Source organism: Apium graveolens, chromosome 2, assembly GCF_009905375.1.
Source record: "Apium graveolens cultivar Ventura chromosome 2, ASM990537v1, whole genome shotgun sequence".
NCBI lineage: Eukaryota > Viridiplantae > Streptophyta > Magnoliopsida > Apiales > Apiaceae > Apium > Apium graveolens.
Window position 1 is genome coordinate 24,406,969 of NC_133648.1, and position 27,847 is coordinate 24,434,815.

The window sequence follows — 27,847 nt, forward strand, 5'->3', positions numbered from 1 at the left end:
GGAATAACAATTGGTATCAGAGCAAGCTCTTAACATACAAAGAGTTTAAAGATCTATTCTGCTAACATCATGAGTAAGAAGGATATTGGTGTAAAGATTCCAATCCTGGAAAGAGATAACTATCATCACTGGAAGGTGAAGATGCATTTACATCTTCTCTCTCAAGATGAAAGCTACATCAACTGCATTGATAATGGTCCTCACATCCCACACAAGGTGGCAACAGCTGCTACTGTAACAGTTGCTGTTGGACAGTCTATTCCCAAGCCAAAGGCAGAATGGATTGTTGAAGATATTGAAGAGGTCCATAAGGACAAGAAAGCCATGAACATTCTATTTAATGGCCTGGATCAAGATATGTTTGACAATGCCATCAACAGGCAAACTGCTAAAGAAATTTGGGATACTGTGCAGCTTATCTGTGAAGGTACTGAGCAAGTTAGAGATAACAAAATGCAGCTTCTCATTCAACAGTATGAATATTTTCACTATGAAGAAGGAGAATCATTGAAAATTCACTAAGCCAAACAAAAACATGGTGGACAAATCAAAGTTCAAATGTTACAACTGTGGCATTAGTGGACACTTTGCAAGTGAGTGTAGGAAGCCAACTTCTGATAAAAAGAAATTTGAGCAAGTTGATTACAAAAAGAAGTATTTTGATTTGCTCAATCAAAAGGAAAGAGCTTTTCTCACTCAAGATGATTGGGCAGCAGATGGGGTCAATGAAGATGATGATGTGGAATATGTCAACCTAGCCCTGATGGCTAATTCTGATGAAAATGAAACTAGTTCATCAAGCAACCAGGTAATTACTACTGATCTCTCTCAGCTTTCTAAACATGAATGCAATGAAGCCATAAATGATATGTCCAATGAATTATATCATTTGCGTGTTTCCCTTAAATCACTAGCTAAAGAAAACACTAGGATCAAAGAGAATAATGTGTTTTTAAGTGATAGGAATGCTGTGTTAGAGAATCAGGTAATTGAGCTTGAAAAGATTAAACTTAAATGCTTGACTGTTGAGAGTGAACTAGAAGAAGCTATTAAGAAAGTAGAAATTCTTTCTAAACAGTTAGAAAGTGAGCAAGAGGTAATCAAGGCCTGGAAAACGTCTAGGGATGTTAGTGTTCAAATTGCCAAGGTTCAGGGAATTGAATCATTCTGTGAGGATGCCTGGAAGAAAAACAAAAAGGAGTTAGAATTAATTGATGGATTGTCAACGGATGTGGAATCAACGGATGATGAAAGTTATCCGTTGAAGGAAGAAAAGGAGCATCCGTTGAAGGCTCATCAATTAAAACAGGCAAGTAATTTTAAAAATAAAAACCTTAATAAGAAGAATGATTCAACTCTCAAGAACTTTGTCAAAGAAGGATCTAGCACATCCAAAGATGCCATTAAGGTGAATATAGGACACATGACTTTGGATTAGCTGAAAAATAGGCTTAAGTTGGTTGAGGATAAGAAGGAAATTAAAAGAAAATCTAAAAGAAATGGGAAGGTAGGGATTAACAAACATAACAATTACACACCTGATAGGTATGCTCCTAGAAAAAGCTGTGTGCATTGTAAAAGTGTTAATCACCTATCTGATAATTGCAAATCTGTTAAAAATGCTCCCATGCCTTCAAATCCCTCTATGCCTAACATGTCTATGTCACCTCTGCATGTTATGCCTGTTATGTCTCATCAGAATCCTCATGCACATTTTGCAAACATGTCATATATTAATAATCCTTATTTTACTGCATTTAGTATGCCTCACATGCCATACAATATGCCTATGTGGAATAACATGTTTGCACAATCTATGCCTTATCAATCAAATATGCTAAATGATTCTGTGACTAACCCTACACTTCAACCAACCACATCTGAGATCAAGGTTGACCCAAAGTTACCTAAGTCAAAAGATGCAGGAGGAATGAAGTCTAGGAAAAAGACTAACAAGGCTGGACCCAAGGAAACTTGGATACCAAAATCAACTTGATTGATTTTGTTGTGTGCAGGGACAAAGAAGGAATCTATGGTACTTGGACAGTTGCTGTTTAAGACACATGACAGGAGATTTCACCCTGCTCACATAGTTTAAGGAGAGAGTTGGCCCTAGCATAACCTTTGGAGATGACAGCAAAGGATTCACTATGGGATATGGCTTGATTTCAAAAGGAAATGTCATCATTGATGAAGTTGCATTAGTTGATGGTCTCAAACACAACTTATTGAGCATCAGTCAACTATGTGACAGAGGGAATACTGTTTCCTTCAATTCTGAAGCCTGTATTGTCACAAGTAAAAAGGACAATAAAGTGGTTCTAACTGGAGTTAGAAAAGGGAATGTGTACTTAGCTGACTTCAACTCTACAGATGCAGAATCCATTACTTGTATTTTCAGCAAAGCAAGTGCAGTTGAAAGTTAGCTATGGCACAAGAAGCTGTCCCATTTGAATTTCAAGACAATGAATGATCTAGTCAAAAAGGACTTGGTTAGAGGAATGCCTCTAGTGGAATTCACAAGGGATGGACTGTGTGATACTTGTCAGAAAGGAAAGCAAAAGAAAGTATCATTCAGTAAGAAGCTTGAATCTGCAATTGATGAACCATTGCAACTACTACATATGGATCTTTTTGGACCAGTCAATGTATTGTCAATTTCAAGGAAAAGATATTGCCTAGTGATTGTTGATGATTTCTCTAAGTTTTTATGGGTCTATTTTCTTGGATCAAAGGATGAAGCTAGTGAAATCATTATCAATCATATCAAGCAAGTCAACAATCATCATGATTTCAAAGTAAGGAATATTAGGAGTGACAATGGAACTGAGTTCAAGAATTCAACCATGAAGTTGTTCTGTGAAGAAAATGGGATCATGCATGAGTTCTCAGCTCCAAGGATTCCACAACAAAATGGTGTGGTGGAAAGGAAGAACGGATCACTAATTGAGGCTGCAAGGACAATGCTTGAAGAGTCAAAACTCCCAACTTACTTTTGGGCTGAGGCTGTTAACTGTGCATGTTACACTCAGAATATTTCTCTAATCAATCAGGCAAAATGCATGACTCCCTATCAATTATTCAAGAGAAGAAAACCAACTTTAAACTTTTTGCATGTCTTTGGTTGCAAATGTTACATCTTAAGGAATCAATCTGATCACAAAGGGAAGTTTGATGCAAAGGCTGATGAAGGAATATTTGTTGGTTATTCTGCTGGAAAATCTTATAGGGTCTACAATCTAAGAACCAACATTGTCATGGAATTTGTGCATGTTGTGTTTGATGATAAAAAGATTGATGGACTAACAGATGAGGGACATCATGAAGGACTCAAATTTGATAACATTGAGATATATTGTGATGATAGTGAAGATGAGAATGATGAAGAAGGCATCTCAAGAAGAATTCAGAATCTGCCTTTGGATAATGCACAGAATGCTGCATCCGTTGAAAGTCATAATTCAGCTTCCATTGAAAGAAGCAATGCAGCATCCGTTGAAAGACAAAGTGCATCATCCATTGAAGTTCATAATGAAGCATCCATTGATCACAGTCTGTCAACGGATAATCAATTCACTTCATCAGTTGATAGAGCTCCCAATTCCTTTCAAAGGATCAGCAACTCAGGGGGAGTTTCAACCAATCAACATTCTATCTCACATCATGACAATACTGAGGCAACCTCATCTAGAGCTAATCTACCACCTCAAAGAAAATGGACCAAGAATCACCCTTTTAAACTGATCATTGGTGATGTTACATCTAAAGTGCAAACTAGAAGGGCTACTCAAGATGAATGTCTGTATAGTAGCTTTCTATCACAGGAGGAACCTAAGAGAGTGGAAGAAGCTCTATTGGATCCAGATTGGATTTTAGCAATGCAAGAGGAGCTAAACCAATTTGAAAGGAACAAAGTATGGAAGCTGGTACCCAAGCCAAAGAACAAGAGTTCTATTGACACAAAATGGGTATTCGAAAATAAGATGGATGAAAATGGCATTGTCATAAGGAATAAAGCCAGATTGGTTGCTAAAGGCTATTCTCAACAAGAAGGAATAGATTTTGATGAAACATTTGCTCCAGTTGCCAGACTTGAGGCCATCAGAATCTTTCTAGCCTATGCAGCTCATGCAAATTTCAAAGTCTATCAAATGGATGTCAAGAGTGCATTTCTAAATGGGGAATTGGAGGAGGAAGTTTATGTAAGCCAACCTCCAGGATTTGAAGATCCAAACTTTCCAGACTATGTGTACTATCTGTTGAAAGCACTCTATGGACTAAAACAAGCACCTAGAGCCTGGTATGAGACTTTGTCAAAATTCCTTCTAGATAATCATTTCACAAGAGGTACTGTTGACAAAACTCTCTTCTTTAGAAATGTTAATGGCTCTAAAATACTTGTTCAAATTTATGTAGATGATATTATATTTGGATCTACAGATGATAAGCTTTGTAAAACGTTTGCTAAATTAATGCAAAGTAAATATGAAATGAGCATGATGGGAGAGCTAACTTATTTTCTTGGTTTACAAGTTAAACAAGTTAGTGATGGAATTTTCATTAGTCAAACTAAATATATTTATGATCTTTTAAAGAAGTTTGACTTAATGGACTGTTCATCTGCAAAAACTCCCATGGCCACTGCCACCAAGCTTGAATTAAACAAGGCTGAAAAGTCTGTGGATATTCCAAGTTATAGAGGCATGGTTGGCTCACTTTTATATTTTACTACTAGTAGACCTGATATAATATTTTCTACATGTCTCTGTGCTAGATTTCAAGCTGACCCTAAAGAATCTCACTTAGTGGCTATTAAAAGAATCTTCAGATATCTCAAAGGGACTCCAAATCTAGGAATTTGGTACCCTAGAGAGTCTGGTTTTGATCTAATTGGCTACTCAGATGCAGATTATGCAGGCTGTAAAATAGACAGGAAAAGCACAACTGGCACCTGTCAATTTCTAGGGAACAAGCTTGTGTCATGGTTCAGCAAGAAGCAAAATCCTGTTTCTACATCAACAGCTGAAGCTGAGTACATTGCTGCCGGTAGTTATTGTGCACAGATACTATGGATGAGGAATCAACTATTTGACTATGGTTTGACTGTTGACAAAATTCCAATATTCTGTGACAACACAAGTGCCATTGCCATTACTGAAAATCCAGTGCAGCACTCAAGAACCAAGCACATTGATATCAAGTACCACTTCATTAGGGAACATGTGATGAAAGGTACAGTGGAACTTTATTTTGTTCCAAGTGAAAAGCAGATTGCAGACATATTTACCAAGCCACTTGATGAATCAACATTCACAAGATTAGTAAGTGAGCTAGGTATGCTTAATTATTCATAAATTTATATCCTCTATATAATCTGCATTGAAGCCTGAAATGAATTTACTGCAAGAACAAAGTTGGCTTCAAGAAAGACCTATCCTATTAACGGATATTCCCTATCCGTTGAAAGCAAAAATTGTTCTATCAACGGATGTTCATTATCCGTTGAAAGACAAATACATTTCTGGTAATTTTATCCCTCAACGGATAAAATAGTGTTGGTCATCAACGGATAACTATTTACCTTATCCGTTGAAGTGTCACATCAGTTACTTTCAGTAAGTCACAGCCGTTGATTTCTTTACTTAACCGTTGATACAGATATACACTGTTGTATGTATTTGTTTTAAAGGCAGTTTAGAATTTCTACGATTTTATTTATTCTTGAACGGCTGTAATTTACTTAAAAGTATCATTTTATTTATGTTTTAATTCAAGAAAGTATAAAAGCCCACTGAACTCTTATTTTCACTTTACGCTTTCTTGCAATTTTCATTCTCCTTCTCTCCCAAAATTCTCAAGTTTTTCTCTGCAACCTCTACTCACAACAATGGCACCAGTAGTCAAAATTATGTCTCAAACAGGATTTGTTTATGAAAAGAATAATTTCGTAGCCTTGGTTGAAAAGAATGAAGCCCATTCTGATTATCACAAGATGATGGACTTCATCAAAAACTGCAAACTGAGCTATGCAATGCTGGAAGCCCCCACCATCTACTGTGAGGTGATTGAGGAGATTTGGACAACTGCAGAGTTCAACTCCACAGATATGACTATTGCCTTCTCTCTCAAAGGTAAGGATTATTGCATTAACTGTGATGATATACAGTCTTGCTTTAAGTTGCCTGAGAATAATGCCATAACACCACACACTGATAAAGATGTATCTGCTATATTAGATTCCATAGGCTATGTTTTTGATTCTGCTAGTTTAGGTAGCATTAGAAGGAAAGGTCTTAGGAAAGAATGGAGTTTTCTTGGAGATGCCTTTATTAAGGTTTTTTCTGGGAAGATTAGCAATTTTGATGCCACAACTTCATCTCTTGTTAATATGCTTTATATGCTAGTTTCTGATAGGTACTTTAATTTTAGCAACTGTGTCATGCTAGAATTAGGTTCTAGATTAGGTAACAAAGCTAATAGACCACATAACATCTACTATGCTAGATTCTTTATGTTATTGGCTAACCATGTTGCTGAAGGATTGGTTATATCAAATGAGAATAATAAACTCAAATGATGGGCACAAGAGAAAAGGGTCCTTGCAGACCTTTTGAAAATGAACCTCAACAGCCAGGTGCCATTGGTATATTTTCCAATCATGAATGCACCACAGGTAAGTGAGGTAAACACTTCTATAACTCCTACTATCTCCAACCCCATTGTTTCTTTGTCTTCCAGTGTGGCAATGGGATCTGTGTCTTTGCCCAAACAGGTTCCTACCAAAGCCACCAAAACTAAAGTTTTAAAACTCAAGTCAAAGAAAACTACCTCTGTTGTTTCTCAAAAGACAACAGTTGTAACAACTACCATAAATCCTGAAGGGAGTGAACAGGGTGTGAGTGGTGAGGGGAGGGGTGAACATCAAGAAACCCCCCAGGATAAGGTGGGAGAGGTGAGTAGTACCCAAGCCAGCCAAGTCACAGTCTCTCAAAAGACTGTGGTGGTTCAAAAGGAGTCTAACACATCCCTAGTTGCATCCTCCCAAAAGGGTGCAACTATTGAAAATAGTCCCCAACCAGGACACAGACCAAAAGAGGGAAGGACACTGAAGCCACACATTCACCAATTAAAGCCTTTTTAAGGAAGAAGAAGGCCAGGATCCTAGTTTCCATACAAGGGGCACACACAGCACAGATACATCCACCTGTATCTGTGCCTTCACAAATTCAGCTTGATGTGATTCCAGCCAATGTGGAGTCACAGCCCCATTCTCTCATAATAGAAATACACCAATCATCAAACTCTCCATCACCCTCTCTGGATGTGGATATGATATTCACATCAATTCCTGATTCTCCCTCATTAAAACTCAGGGAGGAGCCCCACTCAAAACCTGATGATCATCATCTTTTAGATGATTTGTTGGATCATCAGCCAATTCTTTCAGATGTAGTTGAAGAATCCGTGTTATCTCACTTAAAATCAATTCAAAAGGAGTCTAACACATCCCTAGTTGCATCCTCCCAAAAGGGTGCAACTATTGAAAATAGTCCCCAACCAGGACACAGACCAAAAGAGGGAAGGACACTGAAGCCACACATTCACCAATTAAAGCCTTTTTAAGGAAGAAGAAGGCCAGGATCCTAGTTTCCATACAAGGGGCACACACAGCACAGATACATCCACCTGTATCTGTGCCTTCACAAATTCAGCTTGATGTGATTCCAGCCAATGTGGAGTCACAGCCCCATTCTCTCATAATAGAAATACACCAATCATCAAACTCTCCATCACCCTCTCTGGATGTGGATATGATATTCACATCAATTCCTGATTCTCCCTCATTAAAACTCAAAACCTGATGATCATCATCTTTTAGATGATTTGTTGGATCATCAGCCAATTCTTTCAGATGTAGTTGAAGAATCCGTGTTATCTCACTTAAAATCAATTCACACAGATTCAACAATTATGTCACTTTCTATATCTACATCTTTTCCTTCTTCAACGGATATCTCTCATCCGTTGACAAGTGGTTGTTCTTCAACGGATAAGCTTAACAGCAGTTATCCGTTGATACCATCAGTTTCCACTTCAATGGATACTCCCTATCCGTTGGTGGTCTCTACACACATAACAGAAACAATTCCAACTGTAGAGGACATGGCTACTGTAAAATCACTTTTAGGTTTGAGGGAAGGGAGTGATCTTTTGAGTGAGAGGCTGGGTTGCTCCCAGGCAAAAGGAGAGGTTGAGAGTCATCATATGCATGCTATTTCTTCCAGCATGGCAAAAGTGAGTGAGGGGAGTGCCACCTTAGAAGGTGAGGGTGAGGGTGTGAGGGTGTGTGTGAGCCAGAGGGAGCCCCTGATGCAAGAAAATAGAGAAAAAGAGAGAAAGGCAGGTACAGAAGCTATAAGGGTGGATCCAGCCATTGCTAGTGAGTCAATGAAAGTGGATGATGCAGAAAAGGAAAGACAATTTCAGCAACATTATAAAGCTGAAATTAATAACATTTCCTTGGATGCTGACACTTTTACTCATCCTGTTTCAGCCTATCAATTATTGGCTGCTCAGGGCAATGTGGAGGCAGAACAGATATTAAACATTGTGCACACTTCAAAATCTCTTCTCAGAGATAAAGCTGCTGTTAACAGGCTGCCTTCTCAAGCTGGTGAGCCATCTGAAGAATTTGGAGTAAATTCTAATGATGATGACTCTGATTCTTTGAATGAGAGCATGAACTTAGGGGGAGTAGCAGGCCCAAGTTCTGTTCCAGATCTTCCTGAATGGGCATGGGCAAAAGCATCAACACCAGGAGAGTTTGGTGTCACTTTGGTCAGACAAGTCATGACAATTCAGAAGGCCCTTCAGGAGACTACATATGCTGGTACCAAGGCAATTCTTCAAGCTCATCTGGAATCTCTGCATCTCCTGCAGTTGCAGCACCTCAAACAGAATCTAAGTGTGGATGAGCTCAAGCAGGATATTACTGATCTAAAATCCTACAATGCTGAAAAGTTGGATTTAGTCATACCTTATGGTACTATGCAAGATTTGTTGGGGAGACTGAGGAAAGAATCTGATGCTGACAAGAGACTGGCTAGATTGGAAACCAGAGTTCAGATCATTGAAGACTCTATGGTCACCATTCTTCAGAATCAACACACTCAAACAAATCTACTCATGCAGCTGGCAGATGTACAAGGCTTGACCCCTACCCTTGATGATAACAAAAAGGAGGAGAATAAAGGGGAAGGAGAGCCATCGACAACAGTTCAAATTTCTCAAGTGCTAGTTCATGTCATCACCACTTCTCCAATTATTCCAATCAAAGGAAAGCTTGATGGAATTGATTTAATCCAGATAGTAGCAGCTGAATTGCAAGTCAAAGAGCAAAGGAAGAAGATTGATGAAAAGATGCAACAAATATTTGGTTCTACAACTTCTCAATCACAATCTGTGAAGCATAGCACAAAAGTGGAATCAATTATTATGGAGTTCAAGCCAGTAGGGAGGAATAAGGTTGGAGAGACTTCTTCCAAGGATCTGAAACCTATGGTTCTCAAGCCCAACAACAGATCGAATAAGGACTCTACAAAGAATCCTCTGAAAGAAGTGGATTTTCCTCTTCCAAAGGCTGATGAGGACAAGCTTTTGGGTAGAAGTATCTCAAAACTCAAAGAGACCATGGATGTGGCTGTAAGGAGGAACATAGCTATTATCTTCAGAGAGGGAAAGAGCATATGTGTGATGCAAGGACATCCCAAATTCTCAATAGCCAAGAGGGAAGAAACCTGAAGGTTGAAGGAAGAAGCCAAACAGCTAAAGGCTGACAAAAGAGCACAAAATCTTGACTTAATCATCAATTCTTGAGCCTTATCACCTACTACATGTTGATCTATTTGGTCCAGTGAATGTCATGTCTATTGCAAAGAAGAAATATGCTATGTTCATAGTGGATGAGTTCACCAGATATACATGGGTGTATTTCTTGCACACAAAAAGTGAAACTGCATCTATCTTGATTGATCATGTCAAATAACTGGATAAATTGGTCAAAGACTCTGTGAAAATCATAAGGAGTGATAATGGCACTGAGTTTAAGAATTTGATCATGGAAGAGTTCTGCAAAGACCATGGAATAAAGCAGGAATTCTCTGCTCCTGGAACTCCACAGCAAAATGGAGTTGTTGAAAGAAAGAATAGAACTCTTATTGAAGCTGCATGAACTATGCTTGATGAGACAAAGTTATCAACCTACTTTTGGGCTGAAGCTGTGCAGACTATTTGTTTTACTTAGAATGCAACACTTATCAACAAGCATGGAAAAACACCATATGAGATGGTGAAGAAAAAGAAGTGTTAGGAATATGTGTATTAGTTTGATGATAAGATAAACAAAACACTTAAGTAGAAATCTAGTATTTGTAGCCTCAACGGATAAGACCATCTTGGCTATCCGTTGAAGGAGTAGCTTTACTTAGCAATAAGTTTAGTATTGTAGCACATTTCATTCTCTGGATTCAAGTTGTAATTCTTAGATGTTGTAGGAAATTATCAGTCATGTTGACTACTAATGAATATGCAAATAGGAGGGCTAATTGTAAATATTCCATGCCTTGTAATTTTGTATAAGTGAAGAAGTATCAACGGATATTGAAGACCTTCAACGGATAAGAAACAAAGCTTCAACGGATGTCTCTAATGCTTCAATGGATAATATCCATCAACGGATAAGTGCTTCAACGGATAAAGACTTCAACTGATAATGCATCAACGGATAAAGCTTCAACGGATAAAGCCTCAACGGATAAGGCATCAACGGATGAAAGCTTCAACGGATGCTTAGTTCATTAGCAGTTGATAGTGATGATTCACAAGCTGACAGAGGCACATGGGTTGACAGAGACAAACTGGAATGTGGAAGCCTCTAGGAGGAATCAAGAAAATGCAGCATTTCTATTTTGATGCAAACAAGGGAGTATTTAAAGATTCACATATTATCCTAGATTGCATTGGATAGAGAAATGAAGAAGAAACATGTGAAGAATCTTTTTAATTATATTTTACAGTTTTGTCTTCACTTGTAAACTTGGTGATATATAAACCAAGTAGCAACTAGTAATTAGAAGAGAATTTTCCAGAGCTGTTTAGAAATATCCAGAGAGAAAATTATCTAGTTTGTACTAGGAAGCAGCTGTGATTTAATTCTTTGAATCACAGATTTTCTAAAATAACACATCTCTGGTGGAACAACAAATCCACCAGAAAAGTTTTTAAGTTCTTTGTGTTCTTTACATTTGTGTTTGAATATATATATCTATCTGTATTAGCTTCAAGCAATTCACACACTTGTTCTCAAAAACACTTAGCCTTAGAAACTGCTCAAAACTTGAAAAAGTTTTGAGATTTACATTCAACCCCCTTCTGTAAATCTCATTGTTAGTCCACTGGGAATAACAAGAAGTCAAATCTGAAGTATTTTCATGTATTTGGATGCAAGTGTTTTGTTCTTAAGACTCATCCCGAACAGCTATCCAAATTTGATCTAAAAGCTGATGAAGGAATTTTTGTTGGATATCCACTTTCCACAAAAGCCTTCAGAGTCTACAATTTAAGAACAAAGGTTGTCGTGGAATCTATCAATGTCTCTTTTGATGATAAGAAAATTACTGGACTTGAAGTTTTTAATGATCATGATCAGCTGAGATTCGAAAATGAAGTTTTTAATTCTGATTTTGTAAATCCTGACAGTCTAAATCCTGATACTGCAAACTCTGATGGATTAAACTCTGATGTTATTGAAACTATGGTGACTACACATAAGGAAAATGCACCTGTGCAGGGGGAGCATATTGAAGATCCAACCACATCTTAAGAAGCATCAGAATCTACAACAGGCTCTTCAAGTTCTGATTCGTCAAGTTCTGATGGGCCAAGTTCTGATAATTCTGAAAACTCAAATTCTGATAATTCTGGAAACTCAAATACTGAAGGATCCAACTCAGAGAGCATAATTTCAGTGGGAGCATCAGAAAATGTTGATGGAGACAGCATGGATCATGGGGGAGCATCCAGTTCTAGAGATAACCTTCCATCTGCAAGAAAGTGGACTAAAGCACATACACCTGACTTAATTATTGGAAATCCTGATGCAGGTGTCAGAACTAGAACAGCTACATCAAATGAATGTCTCTATCATTCTTTTCTTTCTCAGACTGAACCAAAGAAAGTGGAAGAAGCTCTTCAAGATGCTGATTGGGTGCAAGCAATGTAGGAAGAGTTAAATGAGTTTGAAAGAAATAAATTCTGGACCCTAGTGCCAAGACCAAAGAACAGGTCTGTTATTGGTACAAAGTGGGTGTTAAGAAACAAAACTGACAGTGATGGCATAATTACAAGGAATAAAGCAAGGCTGGTTGCAAAAGGATACTCTCAACAGGAGGGAATTGATTATTATGAAACATTTTCACCAGTTGCTAGATTGGAAGCCATAAGGATATTTTTGGCTTATGCTGCTCATAAGAAGTTTAAAGTCTTTTAAATGGATGTAAAAAGTACCTTTCTCAATGGAGAATTGGAAGAAGAGGTATATGTTGAACAACCTCAAGGCTTTGTAGATCCCAAATTTCCCAATCATGTCTACAAGCTTGATAAAGCACTTTATGGCCTTAAGCAAGCTCCAAAAGCATGGTATGAGACTTTAGCTCAGTTTCTTCTAGAAAGTGGATTTAACAGAGGGACTATTGACAAAACACTGTTCTACCTCAACCATGGAAAGGACTTACTTTTGGTGCAGATATATGTTGATGATATCATTTTTGGTTCTACAAATGACAGACTTTGTAAGAAGTTTGCCAAGTTGATGCAGTCAAGATATCAAATGAGTATGATGGGAGAACTTAACTATTTTTTGGGCCTTCAAGTCAAGCAGAATGAAGAAGGAACTTTTATTTGTCAATCTAAGTACACCAGAAATTTGTTGAAGAAGTTTGGAATGCATGATTGTTCAAATGCATCCACTCCAATGGCCACTACAACAAAGTTGAATAAGGATACTGGTAAATCAGTAGATAATACTGATTATAGAGGTATGATCGGCTCATTACTCTATCTAACTGCAAGTAGACCTGATATCATGTATGCTACCTGTCTTTGTGTAAGATTTCAAGCAGATCCAAGAGAACCTCACTTAACAGCTGTGAAAAGAATTTTCAAGTACCTTAAGGGTACAGCTGATCTGGGATTGTGGTATCCTAGAGAATCAGACTTTAAGCTAATAGGTTACTCAGATGCAGATTTTGCAGGATACACAATTGACAGGAAAAGCACAAGTGAAAGCTGCCAATTTCTTGGAGGCAGATTGGTTTCTTGGTTTAGCAAGAAATAGAAGTCAATTTCCATATCAACTGAAGTAGCATAATACATTACTGCAGGAAGTTGTTGTGCACAGATTCTTTGGATGAAGAATCAGTTACTGGATTATAGGTTAGAATTTTCTAAATCCCTATTTACTGTGATAATCAAAGTGCTATTGCTATGACAGGTAATCCAGTTCAACACTCAATGACAAAGCACGTCAGCATTAGGTACCACTTCATAAGAGAACATATGGATGAAGGTACAGTGAAATTGCATTTTGTTCCAACAGATCAACAACTAGCAGATATCTTCACAAAACTACTATGTGAAGCTACTTTTACAAGATTGGTAAATGAAGTTGGAATGGTTTCAGGTTCTTTCTCTAAATCTGCTTAGTTTATGTTCTGATACATCAGACTTTATGATCAGTATTTACAGATATTACTATCTTTGTGTATTATGTGCTTAAATTGAAATTTTCTAAGTGCTGATTGTTTTCTGATGTGAATTTCTAAACTCTGATAGTGATATGAATGTTTCTGTGACTATTCAATCCAATGAGGATAACTGTGTTAGATGCTGACCTAGTAGTCTTTAATATACTAAAGATCTTATGTATGAAGTAATTGTTTATGTGGAAAAGCTTTTAACACAAGCAAATTCTGATATTGAGCTTAGTTAAAGTTTACTTTGTGTATCTTATTACTAAGTCAAAAACTAGAATAGTGCTTCTTATCTGTTAAGTTCTGATGTTAGTAAATCTGATGGATGTACTAAGTGCTGATAAGCCTCACTTATCAAAAGAAAAAAAAAAGAAAAAAAAATAAATATTAGGTACTCCTTTGAGATCTAGAGTAAAAATGTGGAAGGGAAGACCCAAGTGCATTGCTGGTATTAAGTAATATGCATTTGAAAAGCAAAATAAAATTTTCTTGGTGACTTTTTACACTCTATGATTATTGGAGAAATACTCTGATAGCAGCATAAATTTTGATAAGCAGTCGTGACTCACTTACACTGAGAAGCCACTATAAAAAGGAATTTGAAAAGATGCATAAAATGAGCATAAAACAGTTGAGGTAGACTCATGTATGAACTCATTCTACAGTAGACTTCAGACTAATGACTGATTTTGAGCAAAGTTCTTAGTTATGCCTTATTTCTAAGATTAACTGAAGTAAATCAGACTTTACTCTTTGTTTGATATTTAGCTTATTGCACACACATACACTCCAAATGAATGATGAAAATGACTGTGGTGATAAATGTTATTTTAGATGAACAGTTTAAGTGTCAATTGCATAAATTCTGAGGACAAGTTCTGATGGAAGTTCTGATGAGTAAGTTCTGAGGAAACCATATCAGTATTTGTGTGAAGAATTACAGGAATAACTTTTCGAGTTAAGAAGCCATATTCTGATGACTTTTAAATCCTGATAATAATCAAGTTCTGATGCTGACGTGGCAGTATTTATTTACTTGGTTTATTTTTGGTCATTACTTGAACGATAATATTTTTACAGAATATTGGTTAATGTGAGATAAAATAGTCATAATCATTATAGGTTAGTGGTTAGCGTGTATGTCTTGAAAAACTGCATGCGCACAATAATTGTTAATATATCTCGTGCCCATTAACTCTGGCTTTAGATCTTTTACTGACTGTTATTATTACACATCAGTCTAGGGAGTCGAGGGGTCATTATTTTTACTTGTAATTGTTACACATTCCTCGCGTCCCTTAGTATTCCATTGCCTATTTAAATGACTGATCATTCATCAGTAAAACCACATCTGTTCATTTCTCTCAAACAATGGCACATTTTAGTTGGTATTACTGTTATGGCACATAAACTGTGACTATCTTTCGAAATGGAATTCTGACTTCATATCCTATCAACAACATTCCATTCGTCATATGGATTCAACTTCCAGAGAACATTAAAAATGATCTGTTGTCTTTCCAAAGAGAAGTTCATCTTCGTTTTCTTAAACAACAGGAGCAAATCATTCATCTTGTTGTTCTCTTTGTTGAAAGTAGGAAGAAGAATTAATTGTCATCCATCTGTTTCTCTTCACCATCAGCTTTGTCAGGCTTCTTAGCTTAGGACTAAGGCTGTTGATGTTAAGAATTGTAAAATAAAACTATCTTGTACTTTATGCATGTAATTGATAAATTTCATGAAATGTACTCATCTAATATATCAATGAAATTTTCTTTAATGGCAAGATTTGTTCTTTGTTTCTCAAATTATGTGACTGTGCATGTTTAATTGTAATTAATTAATCTTTACTTCATCGATTTTTAATTTTATTTTGTGATGAATGTTTTGATTAAATTCTGTTGATTTGAGGAAACAACTGAGGAACAGGTTCCCATATCAGAACCTGTTGTTATAGAAGATGAGAAGGTTTCTTCTCAGAAAGATACTGTAACTGGGAGTTCTAGGCCCCTCAAAAGGCTTAAAAAGTTAAATTCTGATGATAAAGCTCCTACAGTGTCTCCGCCTTTGAAGAAATTGAAGAAACAGAGAGCTTACAGGGATATAGTTGAGTCAGATTTGGAGGATGTAGTGGAAGCAGCTAAGGAAGGGGATCAGGAATCTCTGATCTCAATAGAACTAATTGTTATTGAATCACTTCCTTCTGCACAACCAGACACTGCTCAAGACAGAGTACCTACACCTCCTATGTCACCTATAATTGAACAAGTACATACTGAAGACCCAGGTACAAGTGCTGAAATTGATATTCATAACTTAATTGTGCCTGAGGTTCTGTACTTGGAAGCTCCACCAATTCAACTCACTCCAACAACAACACCAATTTTGGATGTTGATCAAGACTTGGTTGTAGATCAAAATTTAGAGGATGATGTTGAAGCCTCTATAGCCTCACATACTGCTATTTTATCAGAGGATGTTGATACTGCAGGATCTGCAAGTTCTAATGCTGCCAATGAGGAAACTACTGGTGAAGTTGCTACCAATCTAAATGCTGATGCAGCTGGTCCATCAGGACATGCACCTCAACAAATAGTTAATAAAGCTAATCTAATCAAGAAGTTTGTTAAGGAAACACCAGTACCTTGGAGTGAAACTCCTAGAGGAAAGGAGTGGACTAAGGAATGGAACACAGTTAGTTTTGTTCCTTCTGAAAAGATTCTTGCTGAGCATCTGGCAAAAGCTGATGAAATGCTGATAAATGATGATTTCAAGGCACAGCTGAGAGTTACTGCATTGAGTTCTAGGCACCTTCAAGGTCAACATTCAACAACTCATGCCAAGGTGAATAAAATTCAAGAAATCTTGATCCAGCAAGATATGAATGTGAAACTTGAAAAGAACAGATTTTTCAAGCCTACCTTTGATAGAATTGCCAACATTGAGAAAACTCAGGAGAAGCAACAAGCTCAGATTTCTGAAATTTTGAAGAATCAAGCTTCTCAGCAAACTAAACTCAATGAGATCCAATCCTCAGTGGAATTGCTTGTCTCTCTTCTTTTACCTGCTGATGCCAAAAAGGGGGAGAAAGTGATTAAGTCCAAATGCAAATCTATTCAGAAACTGAAGGGAAAGGATGATGGAAATGATGACCAGGGAAACTCTGATAAGGGTAGAGGTCAAGGTCAAGGTCAAGGATTTTCATCAAGTAAAGCTAGAATTACAAGTCAAAGAACAATTTCTGATACTGGGAGAAGAATAAGTTCTGATACTGGTAAAATGATAAGTTCTGGTGAACATCTGGAACTTGATGAAGAAATTTCAAAGCAATTATTTCTTAAAGAAAATCCAGGAATGGACTTTGAGAGTCTAAAGGAAGAAGAAGCTAGACTCAAAGCAGAAGGTGTCAAGACAAAATCTAAAGCTTCCGTTGTTGAAAAGAAATTTCCAAAGCCTAAGGGTATTGTGATAAAGGAAAAAACAAATTTTGAGGCAACCAAAGCCAAATCACAAGTGGAAATTGATCCAAGGTCCAAGGGCAAAGAAAAAGTTGATGAACCTGTAAGGTTTATATGCCAGTCATGGATGAAGGAATAACTGATGATGAAGAAGATGCTAGTCTTACTCTAATTTCAAAGATGATTTCTCAAACAACCTCTAACATGGCTCATGTTGTTCAGAGTCAAGATGTAGTAAGTTCTGATATGACAGTGAAGCAAGCAACCTCTGACATAGCTCAAGTTGGCTTGATATCAGAAGATAAGGAAAAGGAAACCTCTGACATTGCTCATGTGAAACCTTCAAAGATACTCCTACCAGGATTCACCAAAGCTAAACAGACTCAACCTTTGAAGACTGCAACAAGTGGTTTTGAAGCAAGAGTTGTTACAGGAAATGAAGAAAGAGATAAATCTGGATTGGGTAGTTCTGATAAAAGAAGAGTACACAACACTACCAATGATCCAACTTCCTTAAGTGAACCAGGTGTTGGAGCAACTCCTGAAAGATTGAATCGACTTGAATCTGTACAAATGGTTTACCATTCGGTTTTGAAAGAACATATCGTGTTATATTTTATGACAGATGGAAGGGTATACCATATCAGGCAGAATGCTATTCCATTGAAGTATTTTGAGGGACTGGAACATGTTCTATTCCTACTTCAAGTGAGAAACAGATTAACAGATAGTGCTGCAGGTTATTTAAAGTCACAAATTCAAAGACAGAAGAAGCTTTACTCTGTAAAGTCTGACAGTACATATTGTCCCAAGTACAGAGATCACAAAGGTGATATTGTCGAAATGAAGCCTAACACTGCTAAGATCATAACTACTTTTCTGGGTTATAAGGCTGTGGAATTCAATCTAGAGTCTGACAAGGCATATCTGATCAGACTAGATCATGAGATAATAAAAGCTAAGATAAATGATCTCAGAGCAGCTATTTTTCAAACTGGTGAAGATACAGCTGAATTGATAAATGTTAAAAGGAGGATGGTCAATGAACTTGAATATGCTGAGAGATGTCTTTTGAAGAACTATCTCAGAATAACTCCTGACATCAAAGAGATCAAAAATTGAAGCCAAGTCAAAGATCTACAACTACTTAAATTCTGAAGTGTATACAGACTGAAGCTGTTATCAGAAGTTAAAGATGGTAAAGCTGAAAGGACTGTAAGTTGTACTTATCTAGTCAAATTCTCATGTATTTGTACTTAATTTTTTTGACATAATCAAATATCTGTTGAACTTGTATATTATGCTAATTTACAAGTTGGGGGAGATTGTTAGATATATTTGTGATGTCATGGCTAATATGATTTGTGTTTAAGTTTTCAGATCTTACTTAACAGGACAAATCAGTACTTAACTGGAAATCAGTACTAATACTGAAGTCAGGACTTAAGATATCAGAACTTAAGTCATCAGAACTTAAGTTATCAGGAAATATTTATCAGGAGATAATATCAGGACTTAAGGAGACTTTCAGATAAGGCAGGCGGCTGATTGAAAGGAAAGAAAATTAAGACAAACACAAGAAGAAATATGCATGGAAAAGGAATTCTATGAAGAATAGAATACTTGGAAGAAAAGATAACTGATTGATATTTTAGGAAGCATAATTATATTCCATATCAATTAGAATATTATCTTGTAACTGTGTAGTATATAAACACAGGCATTGGGTTTATACTATATATGTTATCTTAATCGAAATCATTATTCTTTGTAACCCTAGCAGCTCTCGTGATAATTTGTTCATCACTGAGAGAGAACAGTTCTTTGTAACAGAGTTTATTGTGTTGAATAAAATCAGTATTCTGTTACTTGAGTTCTTATATTTGATTTGATTGTAGTAAATACTGTATTCAACCCCCTTCTACAGTGTGTGTGACCTAACAGTGACAAATACTGATTTCATCATCTATTGACATCATCATCCGTTGATATCATCATCCATCGATATCATCATCCGTGAACATCATCATCATCCATTGATATAAATTCTGAAGTGAACTTTGATAGTTTCTGTTTGATATCATCAATTGCTCCTAACAAAAGCCATGGCAGCAGACACCATCAGAACATATCAGACCTATAGAGATGGTGACACCATCATATCAGCCGGCAGAGAATTTGAACTTGGATTTTTATAGCCCAGGCAGTTCTACATATCGATATTTGGGCATCTGGTACAAGAAAATATCAACGGGACAGTTGTATGAGTTTCTAATAGAAATCATCTAATAGAAATCATCCTCTTATGAATACCTCAGGTGTGGTACTGATCAACAATAAGGGAATTATTTGTGAATTGTTAATAGTAGTGATGGGATAATTTGGTCATCGCATGCACATAGAACTATAAAGAATCCTGATTTACAGCTATTAGTGTAAAACCTGTGGTTTTTAATATAATTGTTTGCAAAGTAAATGGTTTTATATTTGTGATGTTATATAGTTGTCTATTAATTGTGAGATATTTTGAAATTTAAGAGTATTTTTTTATAAGACTATAAAACTGAAAAAGACAAGATTAATAATGAATGGTGATAATTAGGAGTAATGGTACTTAATGTGCATCTCAGCATTTACATGAATTTTGTGTTATAAAAGGAAAGAAAAGAAAAACAAGAGTGAATAGAAGGGAAAAACAGAGGAAATCGGCAAAATGGTGAGGTTAGTTTGTGTTCATTGTAATTTACTTTATAAATTTTGATGCCTAGCTTATTTGATAAGAGGAGATTTCACACCATTCTATCATGATAAGAATAATACTGAGACTTGTCTTACTTGGTAATTGTTCGGTTTATGCTAAGCTAATATTAGAACTCCTTCTTGTTCCTTTCTTCATGTTTTATTTTGTCATTAGTAGATGGGCTCCGTCCCTTTTTTGTCACACTTGAAAGAAAAATTCATTTTTATGGCATAGTTGTTCAAAATTTGACAAATATGGCACAGAACGCCACTTTTTCCGGGGTTCTGTCACAGATACCCAAAAGAAGTGGCGTTCTGGGGTAAATAATATTTTTTTCAGTTTTTTTTCTATCCTCCCCTTTGTTTGCCTTGTGTTTGTGCAGATTTGGATGGTTAAAAATTATGTGAGGGCTTGTTTTGTAAAGCTCATATTTAATTACCAAAAAAAAAATTTGGTTTAATTTTTTTTTATTAGTTAGTAATGTAAACCTATTTTAGTATGTTTTTTTTTTAATTTTAAATTTGTATATATATGACTTTTGTAGCTCGAGAAAGGGTGAATTTTATTTTTGTAAAAACTTGCATCCATGTAGTAGCACTTTTGTAGTACTTTGCTTACTATTTATTTTAATAAATAAATAAATTGAAAATTTATGAGTTTTGACGGTAGTAGAATGGTACTAGAAATGTGTAGAATAGTACATAAAAAATAGAAAAAGTAAACATGGGAATGAAATTCATGAAGGTGGTCAAAGTAGGTTCATAGTACAACATAAATGCCTAATTGAAAATAGCTTGATATTACAGAAAGACACAACTAATACGGAGCTGGAATGAAAAACACGGAAATGGAAAGGAACGATGCAGTTATGAAAAACACGGAAATGGAATGAAAAACACGGAAATGAGCAACAACAAGCTCAAGTTGTTAAGTATGGGTGCTCTGCCCTAGAAATTTCTTGTTATACTTGGTGTGACCTTCTTGGTTGCATACTGTACATTTCTTTCCTGACCACGGGCCATCAATCTTCGTTCGATCCGCACCAATTGACCCTTATCTCCGCATTTTTTCTTAAGCATTTCCAAGGACTCATCTGGCACTAACTTTCCATAGCCCTGCCAAGGTATGGGTAATTCGTAGTTCCAGTATTCAGTTGGTTATAACGGATAAATCATTGGCCGGTACAAGTTCTTCATTGTTTGGTTCTTATGGCAGTTTTCAATAAAATACTCCCAACTCAATTCATGTCTTATACAACCTGCCATTGAATGAGAGCACATCATGTGATGGGTCGTCCATTTTCCACATGTGCACGTACGGTCATTCAGGTTGACAACCTGGGTTTTACCTCCATTTACCCTTCCCTTAGCAGTTGTATACTGATGTATAACTATTTTCAATATCACGTGCAGACGGTGAAAAGTAATAATCGTATGTCATGTTGCCTTCCTTTGAATTTTTTCTAACATAACGACTAAACGTGCACATAACTGTTTCCCCTATTACAGACCGTCATCCACTATATTTCGATGTGTGTCAACAATTGTGACTGCCTTGTAGAAGAGGTACTCCATCATCGCTATTACTGAAAGGAAACGAGCCCTTCTTATGTTTTTGTTAAAACCCTCAAGCATGTTTGTGGTTGTTTGACCGTATCGAACACCAGTGTCGTGGGAAAGTATCCACCTCTCCACGGGTATTCTTGAAAGATAGTCCAGGGCTGGGGGAAATTCCAACAATCCTTGCCATATATATGTAGTGCTTTGAGACTTCCGTGGTTGTTCCAGCTTTCCACATCAATTCTTTTAGTTCACCACCAGGGTGATGATGGAAAAAGTTGCTTCTGACATGGAGTAGACAAAACCTATCAATTCCTAATGGCTCAGCAAATCCATTTTGTGGGTCTCATAGTGCTGAGATAATACTAGTTGTACGATCGGAAATGATGCACAAGCCGGCTTTTTACCGACAAACATGTCTCCGAAGATGCTCCAAAAACCAAGACCAGTTTTCATATGTCTCCTCATCAACCAAGCCATAGCAAAGAGAAAAAGGGTGGTTGTTCAAATCTACACCCATAGCAATAAGCAGCTTGCCCCTATATCTTCCCTTCAAGAAAGTTCCATCTATTGAAATCACAGGATGTGCATGTTGCCACCCGTCCATCATTGCCTTCAAACACCAAAAAATTCGCTTACATACGGGCAACCCCGTTCCTCAGCATGAGGCACAACATCGATCTGAGCAATGGTTCTAGGATTTGTCTTGATAATGGCTGCCAGAATTATGGGCAGAGCTTGGTATATTGTAGTCCAACTATCATAGACTTTCTCAATGGCTATTTTTTTGCCTCTCCACATTTTATTGTACCCCACTATATGGTTGTGCTCATTGTTGATAAGAGGGATAATGGTTTTAATGGCAAATTCGGGTGTATCTATTACCTGTTTCAACATATCACAATAAATGTCAAAATATTTTCGTACCAAATATGTAAAGAACATCAATATTTATGTATGTGAAATTACTTACAAGTGGTTTCACAAACCGCAAAATCATCCTTGCAAATAACTTTTTGTGATCTTGCAACGGCTAATCGACCATGCATTTGTGTTCCTCTCTATTCACATTTATCCGCCAGTACCCGGAATCATGCATGAAAGCAGCTCTCATCCTTCAGTTACAGCCCTCCGTCTGACACTGTACAATGAGTTGTTCTTTGTTACTCTTTTTTGTTTTATATATACGGTCAGTGGAAATATGTGCACGTCGTACTACTAGTAAGAGGCTGGCTTTGTCACGGTAACACATTCCTTCACTCAGTTCCCCCTGATCGAGGTTTTCAACATATAAATCATTAAGGTTATCAATTATTGAGGGAGTGTATTTCTCTGTACGAAACCATGGAACCCTTGGAACATGATGCTCTTCCCCAACTACAGGAATTATGCTAGAAATTTCTTCATTCCTCTCTGAATGCCCTTCACCTTCATCGATGCCTGAAGACTCTTCATCATCATCATCATGAAGGTGAAAATTCTACTCACTAGATGAATTGACTATAGCTTCATCTGCCACAAAGGCTAACCGCTTACCTGAACCTCTTCCACCTTAACCTCCACCATCTTCATCATTTTCATAACTAGTCCCCCAATAACCTCCACTATATTGACTAATTTCCTCTTCATAACCTCCACCATATTGACTACTCTCCTCTCCATACCCTCCACCATATTGACTAATCCCCCCTCCATACCTTCCACCATGTCGACTAGTCCGACCTTCATACCCTTCACCATATTGACTACTCTCTCCTACATACCCTTCATCATGTTGACTAGTCCCCCCTTCATACCTTCCACCATGTTGACTAGTCCAACCTTCATACCCCCCACCATATTGAGTACTCTCCCCATCATAATCTCTACCATATTGACTACTTCCCCCTCCATACCCTTCACTATGTTGACTAGTCCCCCCTCTGTACCCTCCACCATGTTGACTACTCCCCCTTCCATATCCTCCACCTTGTTCACTAGTTCCGCCTCTGTACTCCCCACCTTGAAAAAGTAGATCTGACCACCCTGGATTTACATTACCCCCGTATGTTGTTTGTGTCGGTTGTGACCCTAAATTAAGTTGAAATGAGTATGGCTCATCAACAACAATTTCCTCTGTTTCAATGAACAATGAAACATCTCCTTGAATTTTCAGCAACATGGAAGGGACATTTAACATGCGTGTAACATCATCATCACATAATATATCCATTTGATAAAAACGTTCAACTAGGTTGTATTGACCATGCTATGGATACTTCAAACTCAGTTTTAAATTCCAATGATACGAATTAATATTCATTAAATTGTACAAAACACGCTTAAACTCATCATAAGTGGTACCAAACCTAATAAACATTATTTTTTGGGATCGATAGAGTAATTGATATTAGTCCCTTCTCGAATAACCACTCCACCCAAAAAAAAAATTGACATTCACGTGCCCTTCCATTTCCATGCTTTACTAAAAATATTAACAGTTAAGCAGCTAATTAAAGACTATATATATACACACACACACATACATATAAGGATGACATACCTTTTTCTATATCGGAGGTCTCTACAAGTATAATCTATTTATTTCGCTAAATTTTAGGAAATTAGAACAAAGGTGTGTGTTGAAATTAGAATGTTGTTTGCAAGATAATCAGGACTAGCAACAAAAGTGAAGCAGCTAATTAGCTGTGATCTTTCAAAGTGTACAAGGACATATATAAATAGTAACACGGGATATAGGAAAGAAGATGAGTATTATTGTGAATTATTAATTTTGTCAGATTTCCTGCAAAGAGAATTATTGTACTATCCATTTGAGATTTCCGATAAGATTACATTGAAAGAGAATCTACTTTTTCGTCAGATTTTCAAGATATGAAAGAGAAGATTAGGTTCTCGGAAATAATTAATTTTATTTATGAAACTTTATTTATGAAATAATGCAACATATTATTTAAAGAAAAGAGAAGATAATCCAATCATAAATAATGCTACAAATTATTTTAAAAATAATTAATTTTATTTTTTTAAATTTTAAAGTTTTATGAAATATAAAAATAAATTTATGAAATATACAATTTAAATGATACATTTTCTGAAATTTATTTTAAGTTATGGTAATTTAAAATAATAGATAAAATTTATATCTATTTCAAATTTTGGTAATATAATATATTATTATATTGTAATATATTATTATATTGTAATATATTATTACTCAGGAAGATATTATTACTAAGTAACTTTCATAATATAATATATTATTATATTTTAATTTTTGGTAATATAATATATTATTAGTAGTATTAAGTAATATATTATTACTAAGTAAAATATTAAAAATAAAAAGTAATAAAAAGTATATAGCCTTATATACATCAGTCCCAAATGTTAGAACTCGTGCCTTTTAACCCCGTGATATGAGATTTCATACCCTTTAACCATTTTTTCGTACCCTTTAACCATTTTTATCGTTACCCATATAAATCGGAGGGGAAAAATGATATTTTACCCTCCTCCGAGTTATACCGTTATGGGTTAAAATGTACATTTTTAATATTTTGAGGGTTAAAAGATACATCATAATATACTTTAAGGGCTAATAGATAAAATAAGAATTATTTTATGAAATTTATAGTTTTTTTGCATAAGCTAGTTTATACCTTGAGTTGTAGAAGCCTATTGAGGTGGAAACAAAATTTAAGGCATACTCGAAGGTGGGTGAGCGTGTGGAAGCTCTTGAGTTTAAACTCTCCTACATTTGGATCTTAGCTATTACATTAAGAGATTTTTTCTTTCTCTTCTTTTAAAAAATTTTGTACTTCATCGAATAGAAGAAATTCTGAAAGACTTAGAGCTTCCAGAACACTTTCATGCTAGGTATATAATTGAAAAGATTGATTGGTTAGCAAGTGCAATTGCTGAAAAGTCATTGACTCCTGCTGAATGGGATCAAAAAAGTGGTGCATGAGAAAGAACCACATGAATACATGGAAGGAAGAGATGCCAACACATTTAAATCAAGAAAACGAATCGATTAGAAAGTATGATGATCTATAAAATAAGTTTTCTTTGCTAGCTAAAAAAATGAGATGTTTGAACAATCGTTGATAGAGCGGAATAATCTTGTTCAGCGATGGGAATCTTGGATAGTTATCAATGAAAAAAAGTACCTTTTCACAAGTTTTAAGACTCTTACTCGTGATAATTGTATAGTTTTACAGAAGGAAGATATGTTTTAATTGAAAAAAGATAAACTAAACTGCAGAGTGAGGTGGTTGAATTAAAAGATAAGTTGGAGGTGTTGCAGGTTATTGAACAGCGTGATCACCACGGTGACAGTGAGATAAGAAGATTACATGATTTTCTCGGTGATGTACTTCAGGAAAATGATTCAATAGAAGAGAATTTAGAAATGACTTGGAGTATTTGGAGCAGTTACTTAAAAAGCTTGTACAAAAGTACACAAACCTTTCTGTACAGGAGATCAAATCAACGGTTACTATTGGCGAACATATCTTTGGTATAGATAGTATAACCCTTGGTGAGAGCCTGAGAGGACACGTTTAGCATATGTTGAGGACCAGGAAGTAGTCAGTTTGAGCAAATAGTTGGAGGAAGTTACGAGTTGGAGGAAGTAACGGGAGAGCCGAAACGTGTAAAAGATGATGTTGTAATTTTATACGAAAAAACAGATATGTAAGAATTATTTTATGAAAAAAACTAGCTTATACAAAAAAACTATAAATTTCATAAAATAATTTTTACATATTTATTAGTCCTTAAAATATATTATCGTGTACCTTTTCACCCTCAAGGTATGAGAAATATATCCTTTGACCCATAACGGTACAACTCGGAGGGTAAATATCTTTTTTGCCCTTCCAATTTTTATCGATAACGGTAAAAAGGGTTAAAAGATATGAAATCTCATATTATAGAGGTTAAAAGGTACGAGTTGAAATATTTGAGACTGATGGGTAGAACACTTAATACTTTAAGGGCCAAAATATCATTGAGCCTATATGATAACGTTTTGTGATGATTGATTTAGCATGATCCCGAATTTATATATGTTAATTACTAAAAAAAGGAATTTATGGATTTATCTCAAGGTCTTTTAAATCGTATATTGTAACAGCCCGCACTGCTGGACCATTAACTCTGAAATCGAAACTAAAAGCAAATACAATTTCTTGATTAAAAAGTCTATTACAGAGGTCACTATTACAAAAGCGCAGCTAACGGAAGTCCAAAAGTCAAACAACTCCAATTCTAAGTCCTCTAACTTCAATGCTATCCAACTCGAACTCTTAGGCGAAACCTGAAATTGTAAGTAATGAGCTATACAGCCCAGCAAGAAATCAATCGATCCAACTAGTAGGCCAAGTAACATGAACACATATAACAAAATACGATAATCTATACGATACGATATACGAAACAAACACTTTTGATACACTTTCTTATTCTTATTATTATTCGATACACACAATACACATAGCACATAGACAACAATAATTCCAAAATCAATAACTCATGCCAAGACCACTACAACCCGGTGATAACGGTCCTAAATTTTCTGAAAACTGTCACTACAATCCGGTGACTGCGGTCCTAAGTTCTTATTTGATATTTTCACAAACCATGGCACAAATCAAATATTCAGAATTATCATCTAGACACCACAGAGATACAACAATACGTATACTTGTAACACATAATACTTTCAAAAATATCATCACTTAGCCCATTTTTTGATAATCAAATATACACGCATAATACACAATTTTGAAAACACTAGTAAGATCGATCGAAAACTTACCTTAAAATCTGACCAGATCTGAATATAGCCTTTTTGACCTACTAAACGACGTTATATTAGAAAATACGAAACACGAAAGTTGAAGATAACGAAAAGACCTCTCCGAAAAGTCCAGAATCACTGAATTCCGACTTACGATGAATTTTCTACGAATTTTACAAGACTGCTGATTTTTGCTGAGAAGAGCCCTACGAATTCTTATATAAAAAACGAGAAAGACGAATATGGTGTATTTATAACGATACAAAACCCCATATCTTAACCTACAAGTTATCCATATTAGAATCTGATCCAAATTTTAGGCCCAATATTCTAACCCAATTTTAAATCCTAGTCCTTGTCTAATTTTAATCCTTTTTATTCTATTATTCTTTTATTAATCGAATTCTAAAAATTACGGGATATTACATATATATAGCCATGTGTAGGCTAATTTGATGAAAAATGAATAGATGAAA

The 27,847-nt window shown here is 36.0% G+C and overlaps 1 protein-coding gene across 1 annotated transcript; it reads right to left on the bottom strand.

The window, feature by feature from the left end:
* Window positions 1–21,968: 21,968 nt before the first annotated feature.
* On the bottom strand, window positions 21,969–22,614 carry LOC141686751 (uncharacterized). Its single transcript, XM_074491805.1, has 3 exons — window positions 22,555–22,614; window positions 22,205–22,450; window positions 21,969–22,115 (listed from the first exon to the last, which is right to left on the bottom strand). The coding sequence occupies exons 1-3, from the start codon at window positions 22,612–22,614 to the stop codon at window positions 21,969–21,971; spliced, it is 453 nt and encodes a 150-aa protein (XP_074347906.1).
* Between the last annotated feature and the right edge of the window lie 5,233 nt (window positions 22,615–27,847).

What these genes read in the sequence shown, in the direction of transcription:
- LOC141686751 (XM_074491805.1), bottom strand. Translation starts at nt 22,614, where the DNA reads ATGCATGGTCGATTAGCCGTTGCAAGATCACAAAAAGTTATTTGCAAG. An exon ending in TTTGCAAGGATGATTTTGCG is followed by an intron (nt 22,451 to 22,554) that starts GTTTGTGAAACC and finishes ATGTTGAAACAG; the next exon opens with GTAATAGATACACCCGAATT. An exon ending in AGGAACGGGGTTGCCCGTAT is followed by an intron (nt 22,116 to 22,204) that starts GTAAGCGAATTT and finishes ACTTTCTTGAAG; the next exon opens with GGAAGATATAGGGGCAAGCT.